This window comes from Scyliorhinus torazame, chromosome 7, assembly GCF_047496885.1.
Source record: "Scyliorhinus torazame isolate Kashiwa2021f chromosome 7, sScyTor2.1, whole genome shotgun sequence".
In the NCBI taxonomy this organism is placed as follows: Eukaryota; Metazoa; Chordata; class Chondrichthyes; order Carcharhiniformes; family Scyliorhinidae; genus Scyliorhinus; species Scyliorhinus torazame.
The window spans coordinates 91145126-91163301 of NC_092713.1; the positions used below are offsets into that span (position 1 = coordinate 91145126).

Genomic DNA, 18176 nt, shown 5'->3' on the forward strand with positions numbered 1-18176 from the left:
TGCTAGGGGAGGCTGTGGAAGCAGATACATAATACACTGTTCAAAAGGCATCTCGACAAATACATGGATAGGATGGGTAGAGGGATACGACACTAGGAAGTGCTAAGGATTTTGGTCAAGCGTGGTATCATGACCGGTAGGGGCTTGGAGGGCCGAAAGGCCTGTTCCTGTGCTGTATTGTTCTTTGTCAGCAATTGTGATAAACACATTTATGGTGAAACTCCAATTGTTTTGATTCAACCAATGTATTAAACTTGACAATACTGAAGGATGTACTGCACAGCAAATGTCCAGTTAGGCACACATCATGCTGAATATGAAATCCTAATGTGTACTTTATCCTTTTACCAGATTAAAAACAAGAAATCTAATGTCATGTACCATAGTTAGAAGTTTATTGTTTGGACAGCAGCCTAGAAATCATGATTAAAAAAGCAAAATATATGATGGATACTTGATATCTGAAAGAAAGAAAAAATACTTATAAAATTACTCAACAAATCAAACTACACCTATAAAGAGAGAAACGGGGGTGGGGGGGGGGGGGTGATTTAACGGCTGCGTGGCGCTTGATCAAGAGCACAACGTGGCTGTTAGATCGAATGAGGGGCCAAAATCGGGAACCACCCCGGGTGATCAGTTTGCGATCTAAACGACCTGTCCCCATTGGAGACAATCGAAACCTGCCATAGCCTGGCGAGAAACAAATAATCATAATCACCAATTAAAGCCAATCTCCATACAATTAACAGGAACTACCCCCTATCTAACGGCCTCTCGTGATCAAACCACCTGTCCAGCAAGAGGCCACACTGCACCGATTAGCCAGTGCCAGCTCACTCGTGCGGCCTGGTTGTTTATCTTCTTACGGCACTGGGTGCCGGTCCTCCTGGTAACAAGCCCTGAGCTAACAACCACTGCCACTTCCTCCCAATGGCACAGGCTGCCCCATGACTGAATCTCCAAGCCCCTCAGAACAGGGCTGTGTGTCTGGACTCCACCGCATCCAACATTCTGGCCAGTTCGGCATCCCCGAATCGTGGTGCTGGTTTGTGCGGTGGCATGCCTATGTGCTGTCTGGGGTTTACTCTGCGGGATAGGTTTAGCGAGCTGGCGACGGACAATCATTTGCGGTGTGAAGGCCGTGGGGCTGCGTTAAGTGGCCCAATTAACATTTGATACTGGTGACGTCCTCGCCGGGTCGACCATGAGGAAACTCACGGCAGTTCCTGCTTGCTACCACACTTAGAATCATTTCCATTCGCACCCAGAGTTAATGTTTCAGATTGACGATCTTCCATCAAAACTGGAAAATGTTAGAGATGATGCAATTGGTTAAGTGCAGAGATACCGAAAGGGAAGAACAGAAAAAATGAAATTAAGGTTTAAATTGAATGGAATGAAGGAGTGAATAAACGTCAAAACATGAAGAATAAATAGTGTGCTAAATTGGAAGTACAACTGCCCGACTCTGCTGGAAGGAGCATTAGAGAAGAGGTAAAAGGGCATGCATAGTACCTTCTGTTTGTATGGAAAGATGCCATGGAAAAAAGGTATTAGGAGGGTCATTGAGGCATAAATCACAATGCCATGGAAGGAAAAGTCCCTTTGGAATGGGGAGGGGTAGAATTGCTGGCTGTGGACGATCAGTTGAACGTGAAGGCCGGTGGAATGGAAGAGTAGAACAAGTGGAACCCTTGGTTCTGGAAGGGGTGAGAGCAGAAATGTGGTAAACAGACAGAGTCAGGGCTCTGCATAAGATTGGATGGGAATCTTTTGTTGAGGGAAAAGGACATCAGAAGCACCAATATGGAATGTAGCTTCTTCAGGACAGATGCAATGGAGACAGGGAAACTTGAAGCAGCACATATAGAAACTTAGTCAAGGTAGCAGTGGGATTACAGTAGATACTGGTCAGTAGCCAGTGCCCAGAAATGAAGTCAAGGAAGGCAGTATTCAGAGATGGAGTATCTGAAGGCAAGGGAGAAGTGGAAATTAGAAGTAAAACAGATTACATTTTCCACTTCAAAGGTAAAAGCAGGAAATGGCACTAATGAAATACTAGGATAAAATCAGAAAGAATCATATCATAGCATTTACAGTGCAGAAGGAGGCCATTCGGCCCATTGCGTCTGCACTGGCCCTCGGAAAGAGCACCCTAACGAAGCCCACATCTCTGCCTTCTCCTCGTAACCCCACCCAACCTTTTTGGACACTAAGGGCAATTTAGCATGGCCAATGCACTTAACCAGCCCATCTTTGGACTGTGGGAGGAAACCGGAGGAAACCCACGCAGACACGGGGAGAGCATGCAGACTCTGCACAGACAATGACCGAAGCCGGGAATCGAACCTGAAGCTGTGAAGCAACTGCGCTAACCACTGTGCTACCGTGCCGCCCAAAGGATTCCAGTGGAGCTTCTGGACAGCTACAAAGCTCCCCGTTGGGGAATTGAGCCCCGGTCTCCCGCATAGGTTTAAGGTGAGAGGGGCAAGGTTTAGAGTAGATGTACGAGGCAAGTTTTTTTTTTGATATACACAGAGGGTAGTGGGTGCCTGGAACTCGCTACCGGAGGAGGTGGTGGAAGCAGGGATGATAGTGACATTTAAGGGGCATCTTGACAAATACATGAATAGGATGGGAACAGAGGGATATGGACCCAGGAAGTGTAGAAGACTGTAGTTTAGTCGGACAGCATGGTCGGCACGGGCTTGGAGGGCCGAAGGGCCTGTTCCTGTGCATTTCTTTGTTGTTCTTTGACATATCCACTATACTAATGAAGAGGTTGTTCAATATGAGAATGTGTTCAATATGAGAAAGTTCCGCCTTGTGGAAGGGAGTGCTTTTGGATGGATATTGATTGGGCCTCTTCTGGAAGAAACATCCAGACAGCCCTTAGGCCATCCTGATGGAGGTTAGAGTTGTGGGTGGGGATTAGAGGTCCAACAGTACAAACACCTGCTGAGTATTTATAGCAGTTGTTTCAATTTTATAAATTACAGTCCTTCAGTTGCATAACACCATATTCTCTCTTATTACCCTCACCAGCATTCGAGAAAAGTGTAAAATAGTAGAAAACTACATTTTAGGAAATGAATGCAAGTCAACCCTTTACAAAGCTACACTAAAAATAGTTATAAATCTGCAACTTATCCAGTTGCATGCATCTCAAGTGATCATTCAATAAAAATCAAAGCATCTTCAGAGGCCACAGCTAAACAGTGTTTCATCAAACTTCATAATTGGTACACATTTAGGCTTTCTTCTTTTGAGGCCTTGCCCCAGCAAAAATTGCATTTCTTCCAAGCGAACACTGATTAATTGCGAAGTGATTTGTTGTTTCGCTCAGCAGGTATAAGAACATCTGGATGCTAGAGAAACAAGTTGACAAAATAAAAAAGTGAGTGACATTCTTTTTTACAACTCAGTTCTATTATTTAAAAACCTTCTCTCCTAATTTTTCACCCAAGTGGTGAGTAAATTGGGGCACAGTTTGGGGCTTGGTATTGGCAGCAGAGGGGACACTCCTAATTTATTTGTCAAAAAACACAAACGTTGATTGGGCAAAGTGCAGGTCATTAGCAGGAACACCTCATGTTAAATAACACCTGTTTTCCTGCTTGTGACTAAAAATGCGATGCCCAGAACCTCTTGGGCGGGATTCTCCGGTCACCGACGTTCAGCCGGAGAAACCCCGTTCACGACCGAATCAGGGGCGGCGCCGCTTTCGCAATGATCCGCCCCCTCCAAAGTACACTGAGTGCCGTATCGACAGCCTCAAGACATTACCTGAGGCCCACCCCCAGTCGGGGGAGGGCCGATCTGCGGGCAGGGGGGGGGACTTTGCCAGGGGCTAGGGCACTGTTGGGGAGTGGTCCGGTGCATGCGAGCCGGCCAAAGAGGGGGCACTATTTCGCAGGATGGATCTGCGAGCAGCGTCGCCATGTTGCACGGCGCAGCCGCTGCAGGCCGCTGCCGTGTGCATGCGTGGCCACGGACCCGGTATTTCTCCAGGCAACTAGAGACGGGTGCTCAACGCTACCTTTATGCTAGCCCCCTGCCAAACGGAGTATCGGTGGTTGTTTTACACCATTCTTCCTGTCATAAAATTGGGGACATAGCCTTAAAGCCGGAGAATCCGGCCCCTTGTTCTTCAAGTGCCCATTCTTTAGAAAGTTCGCAGGACACGCCCTCCAAAGGTTAAAAAGCTACTCTTATCTGGCATCCCACATGCTTTCAAGTCACTAGATGACAATCATGGAAACACACAGAAGTTGCAACATGGAAATAGGCCATTCAGCCCTATCAGGAAAACAAAGGTAGTTTTAAGGGAATTAGATTTGTATTGGTAAACATCAGAAATAAGGTATAGTTTTAAGTCTGTTTAATTTAATGTTTCCGTGCCTGGAAGGGTAAAATCTATAAGTTAGTCATACTGGACAAAGCTGTTTGTATCTGTGGGGATTGCTTAAGTTCCAACTGTGTTTTTTTTGTGCTTAGAGAGGGTGTGAAGAATAAATAAGCCAACAGAGGTGTGTGTGTTGCTTTATGAATTGGCGCCTTGTATGGTAGAGAAGCTTTTAAATTTACCTAATTATATTTCAGTTGTAGACCGGTAGTGAGAGAAGGCAGCTCTCACAGCTCTGCTAGAAGCAGTTTAAAAATTTTTTTTAAGAAGGCTAGAGACGGAACATCGCTCTCAGCTTTGCTAGAAGAAAAGCCATGCCATGGAGTAATGGTTAAGACGACAGAATGGTGCAGACAGAGGGAGCATCGGGTGTCAATCTATGTCGATGACCTCTTGCTGTATAGAACATTACAGCGCAGTACAGGCCCTTCGGCCCTCGATGTTGCGCCGACCTGTGAAACCAATCTAAAGCCCATCTACACTATTCCCTTATCATCCATATGTTTATCCAAGATCATTTAAATGCCTTTAATGTTGGCGAGTCCACTGTTTCGGATCGGTTGGAAACTGTGGGAAGGATTATGGGCCTGTTGGGGAGATTTGGAGGGTCCTCCGGGTACAAACTGAATGTAGGGAAAAGCAAGATTTTCCCAGTGAATGAGCTGCGACAGCGAGTTAATTTAGGGGGATGCCATTTCCGGTAGAGAGGGATAGGTTTAGGCATTTGGGGATTCAGGTAGCGAGGGAATGGACGTGCTCCATAAGTGGAACTTACCAAAGTTGGTGGAGGAGGTCAGGGAGGATCTTAGGAGGTGGGATACACTGCACTTAATGTTGGCACAGAGGGTCCAAGTGGTGAAAATGAATATTCTGCCGAGGTTCTTGTTTCACGCTCTCCCGATCTTTATACCAAAGGCCTTTTTTCGGAAATTGGACACGATCATCTTGGACTTTGTATGGGCAGGGAAGGTGGCGAGGGTGGGAAGGACCCTGCTACAGAGGCAGAAGCAGCAGTGGGGGGTTGGCGTTGCCGAACTTGCATCATTATTATTGGACGCCGAACATTATTGAACAAGGTGCGGTGGTGGTGGGAAGGAGAAAGGGTAGAGTGGGTTAGGATGGAGGAGGAATCTTGTAAGGGGTCTAGTTTGAGGGCTATGGTGTCAGCAGCATTGCCATTGGCTCAGAGTAGGTAGTCAGGGAGCCCAGTGGTGCAGTTCACGGTGAAGATATGGAATCAGTTGAGGAGGCATTTTAGGATGGAAGGGATGTCGATGCTAACGCCGCTGTGTGAGATCATGGGTTTGGGCCAGGGGGAATGGATAGTGTATACAGGAGGAAAGAGGGGGAAAAATCTGTACAGACTGTATAGTTGATTGTTGGGAAGCATGTTTCTCGGGGTGTTTATTTGCTGTAACCTGCTTTGATACATGTTTGTAATAAAATACATTAAAAAAAAGAAAATATGTGCAGAGATCAGATGAGCAGCTAGGTAAGGAAAACTAAAGAAACAAGGAGAAGTTTCCAAGAAGTCAGAGGTTAAAGGTACTAGAACAGAGAACTGCTCAGGAAAGACAGCCAGAGGTGAGAAGGTGGCTGAACAGCAGAAAGATATCTGAAGTGATTTTCAGGTTTGTGAAAATTTAGTACAGCCTGTGGGATGAGAGTTGAAATAACTATGGAAATTGGTGGCTGGATCTCATTGTCTTTACTGCTTTTGCACAAACTAAGGAAACTTAAAAAAGAGGGTGTTGTGAAATCCTGGACTGGATTCACTGTTAAAAGTGAAGCAGACTTCCGGGTGCGGCGATGACCAGCTGAGTCGCACGTTTCGGCAGCTCCCGGTGGAACGGACTTTTGGGCTCTTAATAAGAGCCCCAACGGCAATTTTAACGGCTAAAAGTACGGTGCGGTGAACCAGAAGGGAATCCCCCCTGGATACGGATGAAAAAAGGAGAGGAAGGTGGCCGGATTGCAGTGGATCCTTTAGAGCAGCGGCAAGGAAGGCAAGCAAAAACCAAGATGGCGTCGGAAGGTAGCAGTTTAATATGGGGCCCTGAACAACACGAGTTTTTGAAACGCTGCGTGGAAGAACTCAAAAAGGAAATGAAGAAGGAGCTGTTGGCCCCAATATTACAGGCGATTGAAGGGCTAAAGGAGGAGCGGGGAGCGGGAGCTTCGCGTCGTGAAGGCAAAGGCTGCCGAGAATGAGGACGACATACAGGGCCTGGTGGTGAAGACGGAGATGCACGAGGCACACCATAAACGATGTGTGGAAAGGCTGGAGGCGCTGGAGAACAACGCGAGGAGGAACAACCTAAGGATTCTTGGTCTTCCTGAAGGTGCGGAGGGAGCGGACGTTGGGGCATATGTGAGCACGATGCTGCACTCGTTAATGGGAGCGGAGGCCCCGGCGGGTCCGCTGGAGGTGGAGGGAGCATACCGAGTGATGGCGCGAGGACCGAGAGCAGGAGAAATTCCTAGAGCCATAGTGGTGAGATTCCTCCGTTTTAAGGATTAGAGAGATGGTCCTTAGATGGGCAAAGAAAACTCGGAGCAGTAAGTGGGAGAACGCGGTGATCCGCGTATACCAAGACTGGAGTGCGGAGGTGGCGAGGAGGGCGAGCTTTAATCGGGCCATGGCGGTGCTTCACAAAAAGATGATAAAATTCGGAATGCTGCAACCAGCAAGACTGTGGGTCACATATCAAGGGAGGCACCACTACTTTGAGACGGCGGATGAGGCGTGGACTTTTATCGTGGAAGTAAAATTGGAATGAGCGGGTTATTAAAAAAAAAAAAAGAACGTTTGAAACAAAGTGGTGGGGCGAGTATGGGGGGGCGAAGAGGGGGGTAAAAAGAGGGGGAAAGAGGAGTTTTAGGTTATTAACCCTGCGATGTGGTAACTTTTCTCTCTTCCACAGGAGGTGGTGGGGGGAGGAAAGGAGGTGGAGGAGATGGGGCGTTGGCCATTGGGGGCGGGGCCAAGGGGGAAGCGCGGGCTCGGTTCCCGCGCTATGATAATCATGGCGGGAATAGGGAAGCAGAAAGGAGGGGGCGTCGCACGGTGCGAGCCGAGGTCATGGGGGGGGAAGCCGAGGTCGGCCAGAGTTTGCTGACTTCTGGGAGCAACATGGGGGGGGGGGGGGGGTGTAACTACGCTAGTGGGGGATCTAGCGGGGGGGGGGGGGGAATTATTGGGCTGCTGCTGCTGGGGAGTGGTGGGAGCTGGTATGGGGTGGGATGGGCGGGGGGGGACACAGCTGCGTGGGAACCGGGTGAGGAGCTGGAAAAAGGGGATGGCTAATCGACAAGGGGGGGGGAGGGGTAAAAAGCCCCCAACCCGGCTGATCACGTGGAACGTGAGAGGGCTGAACGGGCCGATAAAGAGGGCACGGGTACTCGCACACCTTAAGAAACTTAAGGCAGACGTGGTTATGTTACAGGAAACGCACTTGAAACTGATAGACCAGGTGAGACTACGCAAAGGTTGGGTGGGGCAGGTCTTCCATTCGGGGCTAGATGCGAAAAACAGGGGAGTGGCTATATTAGTGGGGAAGCGGGTAATGTTTGAGGCAAAGACTATAGTGGCGGATAGCGAGGGCAGATACGTGATGGTGAGTGGCAAACTACAGGGGGAGACGGTGGTTTTGGTAAACGTATATGCCCCGAACTGGGATGATGCCAATTTTATGAGGCGTATGCTAGGACGCATTCTGGACCTAGAGATGGGAAAGTTGGTAATGGGGGGAGATTTCAATACGGTGTTGGAACCAGGGCTGGACAGGTCGAGGTCCAGGACTGGAAGGAGGCCGGCAGCAGCCAAGGTGCTTAAAGATTTTATGGAGCAGATGGGAGGAGTAGACCTAGGAGTAAGGAGTTTTCGTTTTTCTCCTATGTCCACAAAGTCTATTCGCGAATAGACATTTTTGATTTGGGAAGGGCGTTGATCCCGAAGGTGAGGGGAACGGAGTATACGGCTATAGCCATTTCAGATCATGCTCTAACACTGGGTGGACTTGGAAAATGGGGAGGAAACAGAAGGGCGCCCACCCTGGAGAATGGACATGGGACTAATGGCAGATGAGGGGGTGTGTCTAAGGGTGAGGGGGTGCATTGAAAAGTACTTGGAACTCAATGATAATGGGGAGGTCCAGGTGGGAGTGGTCTGGGAGGCGCTGAAGGCAGTGGTTAGAGGGGAGCTGATATCAATAAGGGCACATAAAGGAAAGCAGGAGAGTAGGGAACGGGAGCTGTTGCTGCAAGAACTTCTGAGGGTGGACAGGCAATATGCGGAGGCACCGGAGGAGGGACTGTACAGGGAAAGGCAAAGGCTACACGTAGAATTTGACTTGCTGACAACGGGTACTGCAGAGGCACAGTGGAGGAAGGCACAGGGTGTACAGTACGAATATGGGGAGAAGGCGAGCAGGTTGCTGGCCCACCAATTGAGGAAAAGGGGAGCAGCGAGGGAAATAGGGGGGGGGGGGGGGGGAGGAAAGAGTGAGGGATGAGGAGGAGAGATGGAGCGGGGAGCGGAGAGAGTGAATGGAGTGTTCAAGGCATTTTATAAAAAACTATACGAAGCTCAACCCCCGGATGGGAGGGAGAGAATGATGGGCTTTCTGGACCGGCTGGAATTTCCCAAGGTGGAGGAGCAGGAAAGGGTGGGACTGGGAGCACAGATTGAAATACAGGAAATAGTGAAAGGAATTAGGAGCATGCAGGTGGGGAAGGCTACGGGACCGGATGGATTCCCAGTTGAATTTTACAGGAAATATGTGGACTTGCTCGCCCCACTACTGATGAGGACCTTTAATGAGGCAAAGGAAAGGGGACAGCTGCCCCCGACTATGTCTGAGGCAACCTATATCGCGTCTCCTAAAGAAGGAAAAGGACCCGCATGACCTATTTCCCTCCTAAATGTAGACGCAAAGATTCTGGCCAAGGTAATGGCAATGAGGATAGAGGATTGTGTCCCGAGGGTGGTCCATGAGGACCAAACTGGGTTTGTGAAGGGGAGACAGCTGAACATGAATATACGGAGGCTGCTAGGGGTAATGATGATGCCCCCACCAGAGGGGGAAGCGGAGATAGTGGTGGCGATGGATGCCGAGAAAGCATTTGATAGAGTGGAGTGGGATTATTTGTGGGAGGTGCTGAGGAGATTTGGTTTTGGAGATGAATATGTTGGATGGGTGCAGCTGTTGTATAGGGCCCCAGTGGCGAGTGTGGTCACGAATGGACGGGGATCTGCATACTTTCGGCTCCATAGAGGGACAAGGCAGGGATGCCCTCTGTCCCCATTATTGTTTGCACTGGCGATTGAGCCCCTGGCAATAGCATTGAGGGGTGCCAAGAAGTGGAGGGGAGTACTTAGAGGAGGAGAAGAACACCGGGTATCTCTGTATGCGGATGATTTGTTGTTATATGTAGCTGACCTGGCGGAGGGGATGCCAGAGATAATGCGGACACTTCGGGAGTTTGGAGAATTCTCAGGATATAAACTGAACATGGGGAAAAGTGAGTTGTTTGTGGTGCATCCAGGGGAGCAGAGCAGAGAAATAGAGGACTTTCCGCTGAGGAAGGTAACAAGGGACTTTCGTTACTTGGGGATCCAGATAGCCAAGAATTGGGGTACATTGCATAGGTTAAATTTAACGCGATTGGTGGAACAAATGGAGGAGGACTTCAAGAGATGGGACATGGTATCCCTGTCACTGGCAGGGAGGGTGCAGGCGGTTAAAATGGTAGTCCTCCCGAGATTTCTCTTTGTGTTTAACACAAAGGCTTTTTTCAAAAGGATCGAAAAGAGTATCATGAGTTTTGTGTGGGCCGGGAAGACCCCGAGAGTGAGGAAGGGATTCTTACAGCGTAGTAGGGATAGGGGGGGGGGGCTGGCACTACCGAGCCTAAGTGAGTACTACTGGGCTGCCAATATCTCAATGGTGAGTAAGTGGATGGGGGAAGAGGAGGGAGCGGCGTGGAAGAGATTGGAGAGGGCGTCCTGTAGGGGGACTAGCCTACAAGCTATGGTGACGGCCCCATTGCCGTTCTCACCAAAGAAATACACCACAAGCCCGGTGGTGGTGGCGACTTTGAAAATTTGGGGACAGTGGAGACGGCATAGGGGAAAGACGGGAGCCTTGGTGGGGTCCCCGATAAGAAATAACCATAGGTTTGCCCCAGGGAGAATGGATGGGGGATTTGGAATATGGCAAAGAGCAGGAGTAACGCAACTGAAAGATCTGTTTATGGATGGGAAGTTCGCAAGTCTGGGAGCGCTGACCGAGAAATATGGGTTGCCCCAAGGGAATGCATTCCGGTATATGCAACTGAGTGCTTTTGCGAGGCAACAGGTGAGGGAATTCCTGCAGCCCCCGACGCATGAGGTGCAGGACAGAGTGATCTCAAAGACATGGGTGGGGGACGGTAAGGTGTCAGATATATATAGGGAAATGAGGGACGAGGGGGAGATTATGGTAGATGAGCTGAAAGGGAAATGGGAAGAAGAGCTGGGGGAGGAGATCGAGGAGGGGCTGTGGGCGGATGCCCTAAGTAGGGTAAACTCATCGTCCTCGTGTGCCAGGCTAAGCCTGATTCAATTTAAAGTGTTACACAGGGCGCATATGACTGGAGCACGGCTCAGTAAATTTTTTGGGGTAGAGGATAGGTGTGCGAGATGCTCGAGAAGCCCAGCGAATCACACCCACATGTTCTGGTCATGTCCGGCACTACAGGGGTTCTGGGTGGGGGTGACAAAGGTGCTTTCGAAGGTGGTGGGGGTCCAGGTCGAACCAAGCTGGGGGTTGGCTATATTTGGGGTTGCACAAGAGCCGGGAATGCAGGAGGCGAGAGAGGCCGATGTTTTGGCCTTTGCGTCCCTAGTAGCCCAGCGCAGGATATTGTTAATGTGGAAGGAAGCCAAGCCCCCGGGGGTGGAGACCTGGATAAATGACATGGCAGGGTTTATAAAGCTGGAAAGGATTAAGTTCGTCCTAAGGGGATCAGCTCAAGGGTTCACCAGGCGGTGGCAACCGTTCGTCGAATACCTCACAGAAAGATAGAGGGAATGGAAAAGAAGAAGGTAGCAGCAGCAGCCCAGGGGTGGGGTGGGGGGGGGGGGGGGGGGAGGGAACCAGAAGGACTCTCAGGGTTGTTAATATATATGTATAATGTGTATAGGTCGTTGCTATAAATAATTATATATTGGACTGTTAAATCATATTTTTGGAGAGTGTTTATCTGAGACAAGGCAGTTGCCATTTAGTTTTAGTTATATATTATTTATTCTTTGTTTATAAAACAGGTCATTGTTATTTGTACTGTTATATTATTGTGTAAAGGATACACAATGTACTGTGATGGTTGACCAAAAATGTTCAATAAAATATTTTTTTTAAAAGTGAAGCAATAGCTTATTTGGAAAACCTGGTCTGGATTTTGGAATGCAAACCACTAAGGGAAAGCATAATTATGACAGAAGATTTCAAAGCTTGTTTCTGGGAGTGGAGTTTGGAAACTCTCATGTGACAATCATCTGGGGGATTCTGAGGAGATTACTACAATCATTCATTTGGGGGCTTCAGAATGAAGAGTGTACTTGCCCACAATCATCTTGTGTGCTCAAAAGGGACTGTGTGTTATTAAAACCACTGTAGATTAAGGTGTATTTGGTAATCCGCATTAAATCTTAAAACAAGTGTGTAATTGTTAAGATAAGGGGCGGGAGGAGTAAAAGCATATTGTATCATAATCCAAATTTTCAATAATTAGTATTCCTGTAAATCTGTTCCCCCATGGTTTTTAAAGTAACTAGAGTTATGGGGCGCGATTCTCCACTCCCACGCCGGTTGGGAGAATCACCTGGGCCGCCAAAATTGCCGGGGACGCCGGTCCGACGCCCTCCCGCGATTCTACCAAGCGGCGGGAACAGCCCGGTCGAGTTTCGCGGGCCGCAGGCCGGAGAATCGCCGGAGACATCCAAAATGGCAATTCTCCAGCACCCCCGCTATTCTGAAGCCCGGATGGGCAGAGCGGCCAGGCCAAAACGGCGGGTTCCCCCCGGCGCTGTCCACACCTGGTCGCTGCAGTCGTGGGCAGTGCATGAACGCTGGGGGGGATGGGGGGGGGGGGCGGCCCGCGATCGGTGCCCACCGATCGTCGGGCCGTCCTCTCTGAAGGAGGACCTCCTTCCTTCCGCGGCCCCGCAAGATCCGTCCCCCATCTTCTTGCGGGGCGGATTTAGAGAGGACGACAACCACGCATGCGCGGGTTAGCACCGGCCAACCCGCGCATGCGCGGATGATGCCCGTTATGCGGTGCCGGCCGCGTCATCTATGCGGCGCCACTTTTACGCGGGCGACGAGGCCTGGTGCGTGTAGATGACGTGGCCCCGATACTGGCCCATTGTCAGGGCCTGAATCGGTCGGGACCGGGGCCGTTCCGCGCCGTCGTGAACCTCGACGCCGTTCTCGACGGTGCGGCCACTTCGGTGTGGGAGTATCCCGCCCATGGTCTTTCGAGCCAGGGTTCCATTCCGGGATCTTCCCGTTCAGTTATATAAACTGGGATCGTTAACAGCCCATGTCAACATTTGAACTATTTGCTAATGGTGATTAAGTAACATTTTCCCATCTTGTCCCTTCAACTCCCCCGAACCAATGTGTTCCTGAATGTTGTCAATTTCTGCCTCAACCACCAACTCAAAAGCAGATTCATCAGCATTTTACCCCCCATTGATCTTATATTCCATTTTGAATTGATGTCCTTCACTTAGGCTCAACCACATGCTTCTATTTATTTATCATGCATTTATTAATTTAAGTTTCTACCATAATCTGCATTGTTCTTTTTTTTTTTTATAAAAAATCAAATTTTCAAGCCTTTCAATATTTGAGTTTCCTCCAACCTGACAGCATCCTAGACAATCAGTGTTACACTCTTTGTAAACCTCCATATCTTTCCAAAACAGGAGGTTTTATATAGGCACTTAATTTCCTTTGCCGGGTGATTAAAAATGTAAATGTCATTGACTTTTTCTTTAAAAGCAGCCTCATTAAACTGGACACTTTTTAATGTCTTAAACCCCAAAATGCCTCTGCTCTTTCACAACAAGCATACTTCCATTCAGAGTAAATTACTGCACAGGAGAATAGAAACATCCTAAGTCACATTAAAAGGGGAAATAAACTAGCATTTCATACTTTTACTCAAGATGTTCTGTTAAAGGGATCATATAATATTCAGAAATAATTATTGTTTTCCTTTTTAAATTAGATTTCTTACAGCAGCTTTTAGTGCTTGATGTAGGTCCTCAATGATGTCTACTACATCCTCCAAGCCAATAGATAATCGGATTAGGGTGTCACTTATCCCCAGTGCATCCCGATCCTCCTTTAGGACAGAAGCATGTGTCATAATTGCCCTAAAAAGTAAACAGAGTTTATTAATAATAATAACTTATTGTCACAAGTAGGCTTTAATGAAGTTACTGTGAAAAGCCCCTAGTCGCCACATTCCGGCGCCTGTTCGGCGAGGCCGGTACGGAAATTGAACCCGCGCTGCTGGCCTTGTTCTGCATTACAAGCCAGCTGTTTAGCCCACTGTGCTAAACCAGCCCTCGAGTTGATCAGTGTTGTAGTGTTTTACACATTTCTTGGCTTATACAGAATAAAGCATTTTCACCATCATTCTCCTCCAACTTCCTTTCTATTTCTGTATTTGATTGTGCAGCGAGGCTGGTGAAGCGTGGGGGGGGGGGGGGGGGTGAAGTGGCATTGACAGTGAATTTATCCCATTGACCTAGCTTTCTCCATGGCAACACCTCAATCAGAGTTGATTCAGCTACACCTTTTTCCTAGTATAGATTACTGTCCTCACTTGAAATTAGACTGCGATTGGTCTGATGAGTGATGATGAAAAATATCGGCAACAAGACTCTTTCCAGCAAAAGCCTAGTTTGTAGTTTACTTCATTCTTATTTATTGCAACGAGAAACAATAGAACATAGAACATACAGTGCAGAAGGAGACCATTTGGCCCATCGAGTCTGCACCAACCCACCAAGCCCTCACTTCCACCCTATCTCCGTAACCCAATAGCCCGTTCTAACCTTTTGGTCACTAAGGGCAATTTATCGTGGCCAATCCATCTAATCGGCACGTCTTTGGACTGTGGGAGGAAACCGGAGCACCTGAAGGAAACCCATGCAGACATGGGGAGAATATGCAGACTCCGCACAGAAATCAAACCTGGGACCCTGGCACTGTGAAGCCACAGTGCGAGCCACTTGTGCTACCATGCTGTTTTCTGTTATGATAAAGGGATAAAAAATGGTTTTATCTTATGGTGGAACCAAAATAAAAAGTTTCTATGATACATGGTCAAAGATTTAAAGAAATCAAATATCAGGATATAGATTGATTAAAGAAAATATTATGGTGCACTGTCAAACTGTTCACAGGGTTATGAAAAGGACTAATTATTTTAATCCCTGCAAAAAAGTGGATAGAATGCAAAATCGCTAAGTCAGTAGCAAACAACAAAATCTAAACATTTATGGCAATTCACTGAAGTTCGGTTTAAACTCAAAGAATGAATAAAAGTGGTTACATGGAAACTTCAAATAAAATTTAATTAAAAGTGCAGTGAAAGTATTTAAGGTACATGTCTTATAGGTCATGGTTAATCGTGAAATTAATATTTGGCAATATTGAAAATTAATTCAAAGTAGTCACTGCACAAGTAAATAATAAAGTTGAAAATCCACTCAAACTTAAAGTTGAAAATATAAATGGAGCAAGGAATCAAACTGAATGTTTTTGATTACTGTCTGCTGCAGCAATTTCAGAATGCCAGTGGTAAAGAAATAAGAATAGCAAAACCACTTGCTGCAAAACGTAAGCAATTTTTCCAACAATGCAATCTCAATACTACACAATCGATTGCCGTTAACATGGTCATTTTATTGCTCCAATATTTCAAGTTAGTGCTAAATGGGCAAAAACATGAATAAGTTTTGAAAGGTAAATGTATGTGCAAAGAATAGCATTTTCCACCGATCAGATGGAACTATTACCTTATACCTTGCAACACATCAGGAGGGCTTTAATCTCACCACCAGCATAAAAGGCTTTTAAAAGAATATGGACAATGAACAGTACTACAGGATATTTCTGCAACTTGTTTTTGTAAATTGACATTTATTTTTTCTGTAAGCATTGCATAGGTTGAAAAGAATGTTTTTTTTTCTTGCAATACGCTCATATAATTTTTGTTATACCCACTTTCAGATAACCCATCCTCAAATCTCTTCATCCAAGTTTAGCTTCATCTCTAAAACTAAATAATTTTTTTAAAAATTACTTACGGATGCTCCGCTAGACTTTCATATCCTCCCAAACTCTCGGCAAGGGCAAACAGCTGAAAGAAAAAGGTAAACCACAAGAAAACAAATGTTTATTCTACTCAGAATCTGACTCCTGACACAAGTCATGTACAATCTCTCCTATTGGGAACAAAACCACTATTTACATAAATGGATTTAGGTGATAAGCATGAAATGCGATAAGATATTTCTCCACCATAGAAATACATGGCTTATTAAAATGCTGAATTATCAGCAGCTTATTCAAAGAGTCAAGCAGCTCTCCCCAAATGCTGCACTGAACCGTATAGGTCAGAAAAGTTCAAGATCCAAGGCACAGTCTGAACCACATCAGCTAATCTCAGCCAAGTCAGTGGCATCACATTCAAACAGAGGCTTTAGTGTGGAACAAAATCCAACTGCCGAAAGGTATATTTAGTGTGGAACAAAATCCAACTGCTGAAAGATTTAACCGCAACTGAGGATTCCTCACTTTTGTGGTTGGCAGGGCTTTTGACAACGTACTTTCCATCTTAGACACTTCTACACTCACCCCTTGCTCACAGATCCACAATGGGTTTCCATTCTCCATCCTCCTCTTCCATCTCACCAGCCTCAATGACATTTCTAGCTGCTCATGTTTTGCCACCACCAAACGCATCTTCCCCTGGCCTTGGAGTGTTCTATCTATCTCCTCAACCTTGGCTCCTTTACAATCACACCCAGCAGCCTGCCTCCTTCTATGTAAACACAACCACTATCCTGTCTCCTACACTGTTCCTCTGAAGCCCAAGTAAGCAGATGAACAGCACCTGTTCTTTCAATTATTCACACTTCCCCTTGGGAATGCAACAATTTTAAATTCACTGCCCCCATTTTCTTTTTGGGCAGCAGTCATGAGTGATGGTTCTGCTATTCTCACTTGCCTCTTTAGCCCATTTTTACCTGTCCCATTACAAACTCCAAAGCCATTCACCATCTCTTTAGTCATTTAATGCCTTGCCTTCCACCTTATCAGTGGCCTTCCCTTCCATTCTTTTTCCCTGCTTCTGTACTGGTCAATAACCTGGAACTCCAACATGTTCCAGTTTTGACAAATAAAAAAATCAGCCAGAATTATTAACAGTTTGTCCCTCCACGGATGCTGCCTGATCCTATTGTGTATTTCCAGCATCTTCTGTTCTTATTGACGAATACATTTCTGAGGATGTCAGGTGAGACTAATTCTGGAGCCACCTATGATGGCCACCATAATCCAGAAGCCTGATGAAGCTAGTCACCTGGAAGGTACCAAGCTACAAAAGCGAATTTTTCTTATTCCGCTTCACCAGAGGAAAATGTTCCATCTCTTAATAAGATGGAAGATTTTTGCAATTAATTTCAGTGTTCAAATCAGGCTCAGCCATATTGTGGACACAAAAAGAAGTAGTGAAAATAAAAGTCTATTTATTTTAGAAGTGGCCTCACCAAACACATTAACCCAGTCAATTTAGTAAGGATGATGTGTGGAAGGAATTTCAAAAGTACTCACTTTTAGGTTTTTAAGGAATGTCTTGGCATTTTCCAACCCTCCTTTAATTAAGAAAGCCATCATGCCAGAACTTCCAGTGCACTGCTGCTTCATTAGATCATACTGTGGATGAGAAGGGAGACCTGGAAATAATATAAATGGTGAAGAAAAGGAGGCATTTAAAAAAATATTCATGTTTAAAAAGGAACACCAGCAACAACACTAATACTTTCAGACCACAACTTCACTAGTGTTGAGAACAATCTACTATCGCCTGTGTGAGTTACTATGAATAGTTCCACATTCAAGGATATTTACCTCTCAATTTCAGATCCATATCAACCACGACGCACTTAGAAATAGCTCAGCGTTAAGACTGGTGGCTGTCCTGTTCCAACCTTCATCTCTGCTATAAGGATGTGGTGAACATGGGCAGAATTCTCAGTTCCTCCAAGCCGGCAGGATTCCCCGGACACGGAGCAGTGAATGGAGATTTAGCTAAGCAGGGCACACTGCGATTGGTGAATCCCAGCCATTGTTTAGCCATTTACTGTCAGATTTGACTGGTCCACATACAGCACTCTTGTATCACCAAAAGATAGCCCCTTGCATCATTCCATTTGCATCGTTTCCAAATGCACTGTCAACCAAAAGCCCCCCCGCCATTCTCGATCACAACTTCTTAAGTGCAAGAAGCTCATAGACTTATTGGTCAGTACTATCGTAAGTTCAGAAGATATAGGAACAGAATTGGGCCATTTGGCCCATTCAGTCTGCTCCACCATTGTATCATGGCTGATATGTTCCTCATCTGTTACCTACAATGCTACATACCAAGAGCTGGATTGCAAAACCAGCCAGAGCATCTCCTCCCTAGAACACATGACCTA

At 46.7% G+C, this 18176-nt stretch overlaps 1 protein-coding gene across 1 annotated transcript in view; it reads right to left on the reverse strand.

Annotated features, from left to right (window-relative positions):
- Positions 1-373: 373 nt before the first annotated feature.
- LOC140426371 (cystathionine gamma-lyase-like) overlaps positions 374-18176 on the reverse strand; it is a 60326-nt gene continuing 42523 nt past the window's right edge. The window contains exons 11-14 of the mRNA XM_072511041.1: positions 17308-17429; positions 15780-15832; positions 13697-13835; positions 374-3371 (exon numbers count right to left, since the gene is read on the reverse strand). Of these exons, the coding sequence (XP_072367142.1) occupies positions 3318-3371; positions 13697-13835; positions 15780-15832; positions 17308-17429 (368 nt within the window). The 3' untranslated portion in view covers positions 374-3317. The remainder of the gene's footprint in view (positions 3372-13696; positions 13836-15779; positions 15833-17307; positions 17430-18176) is intronic.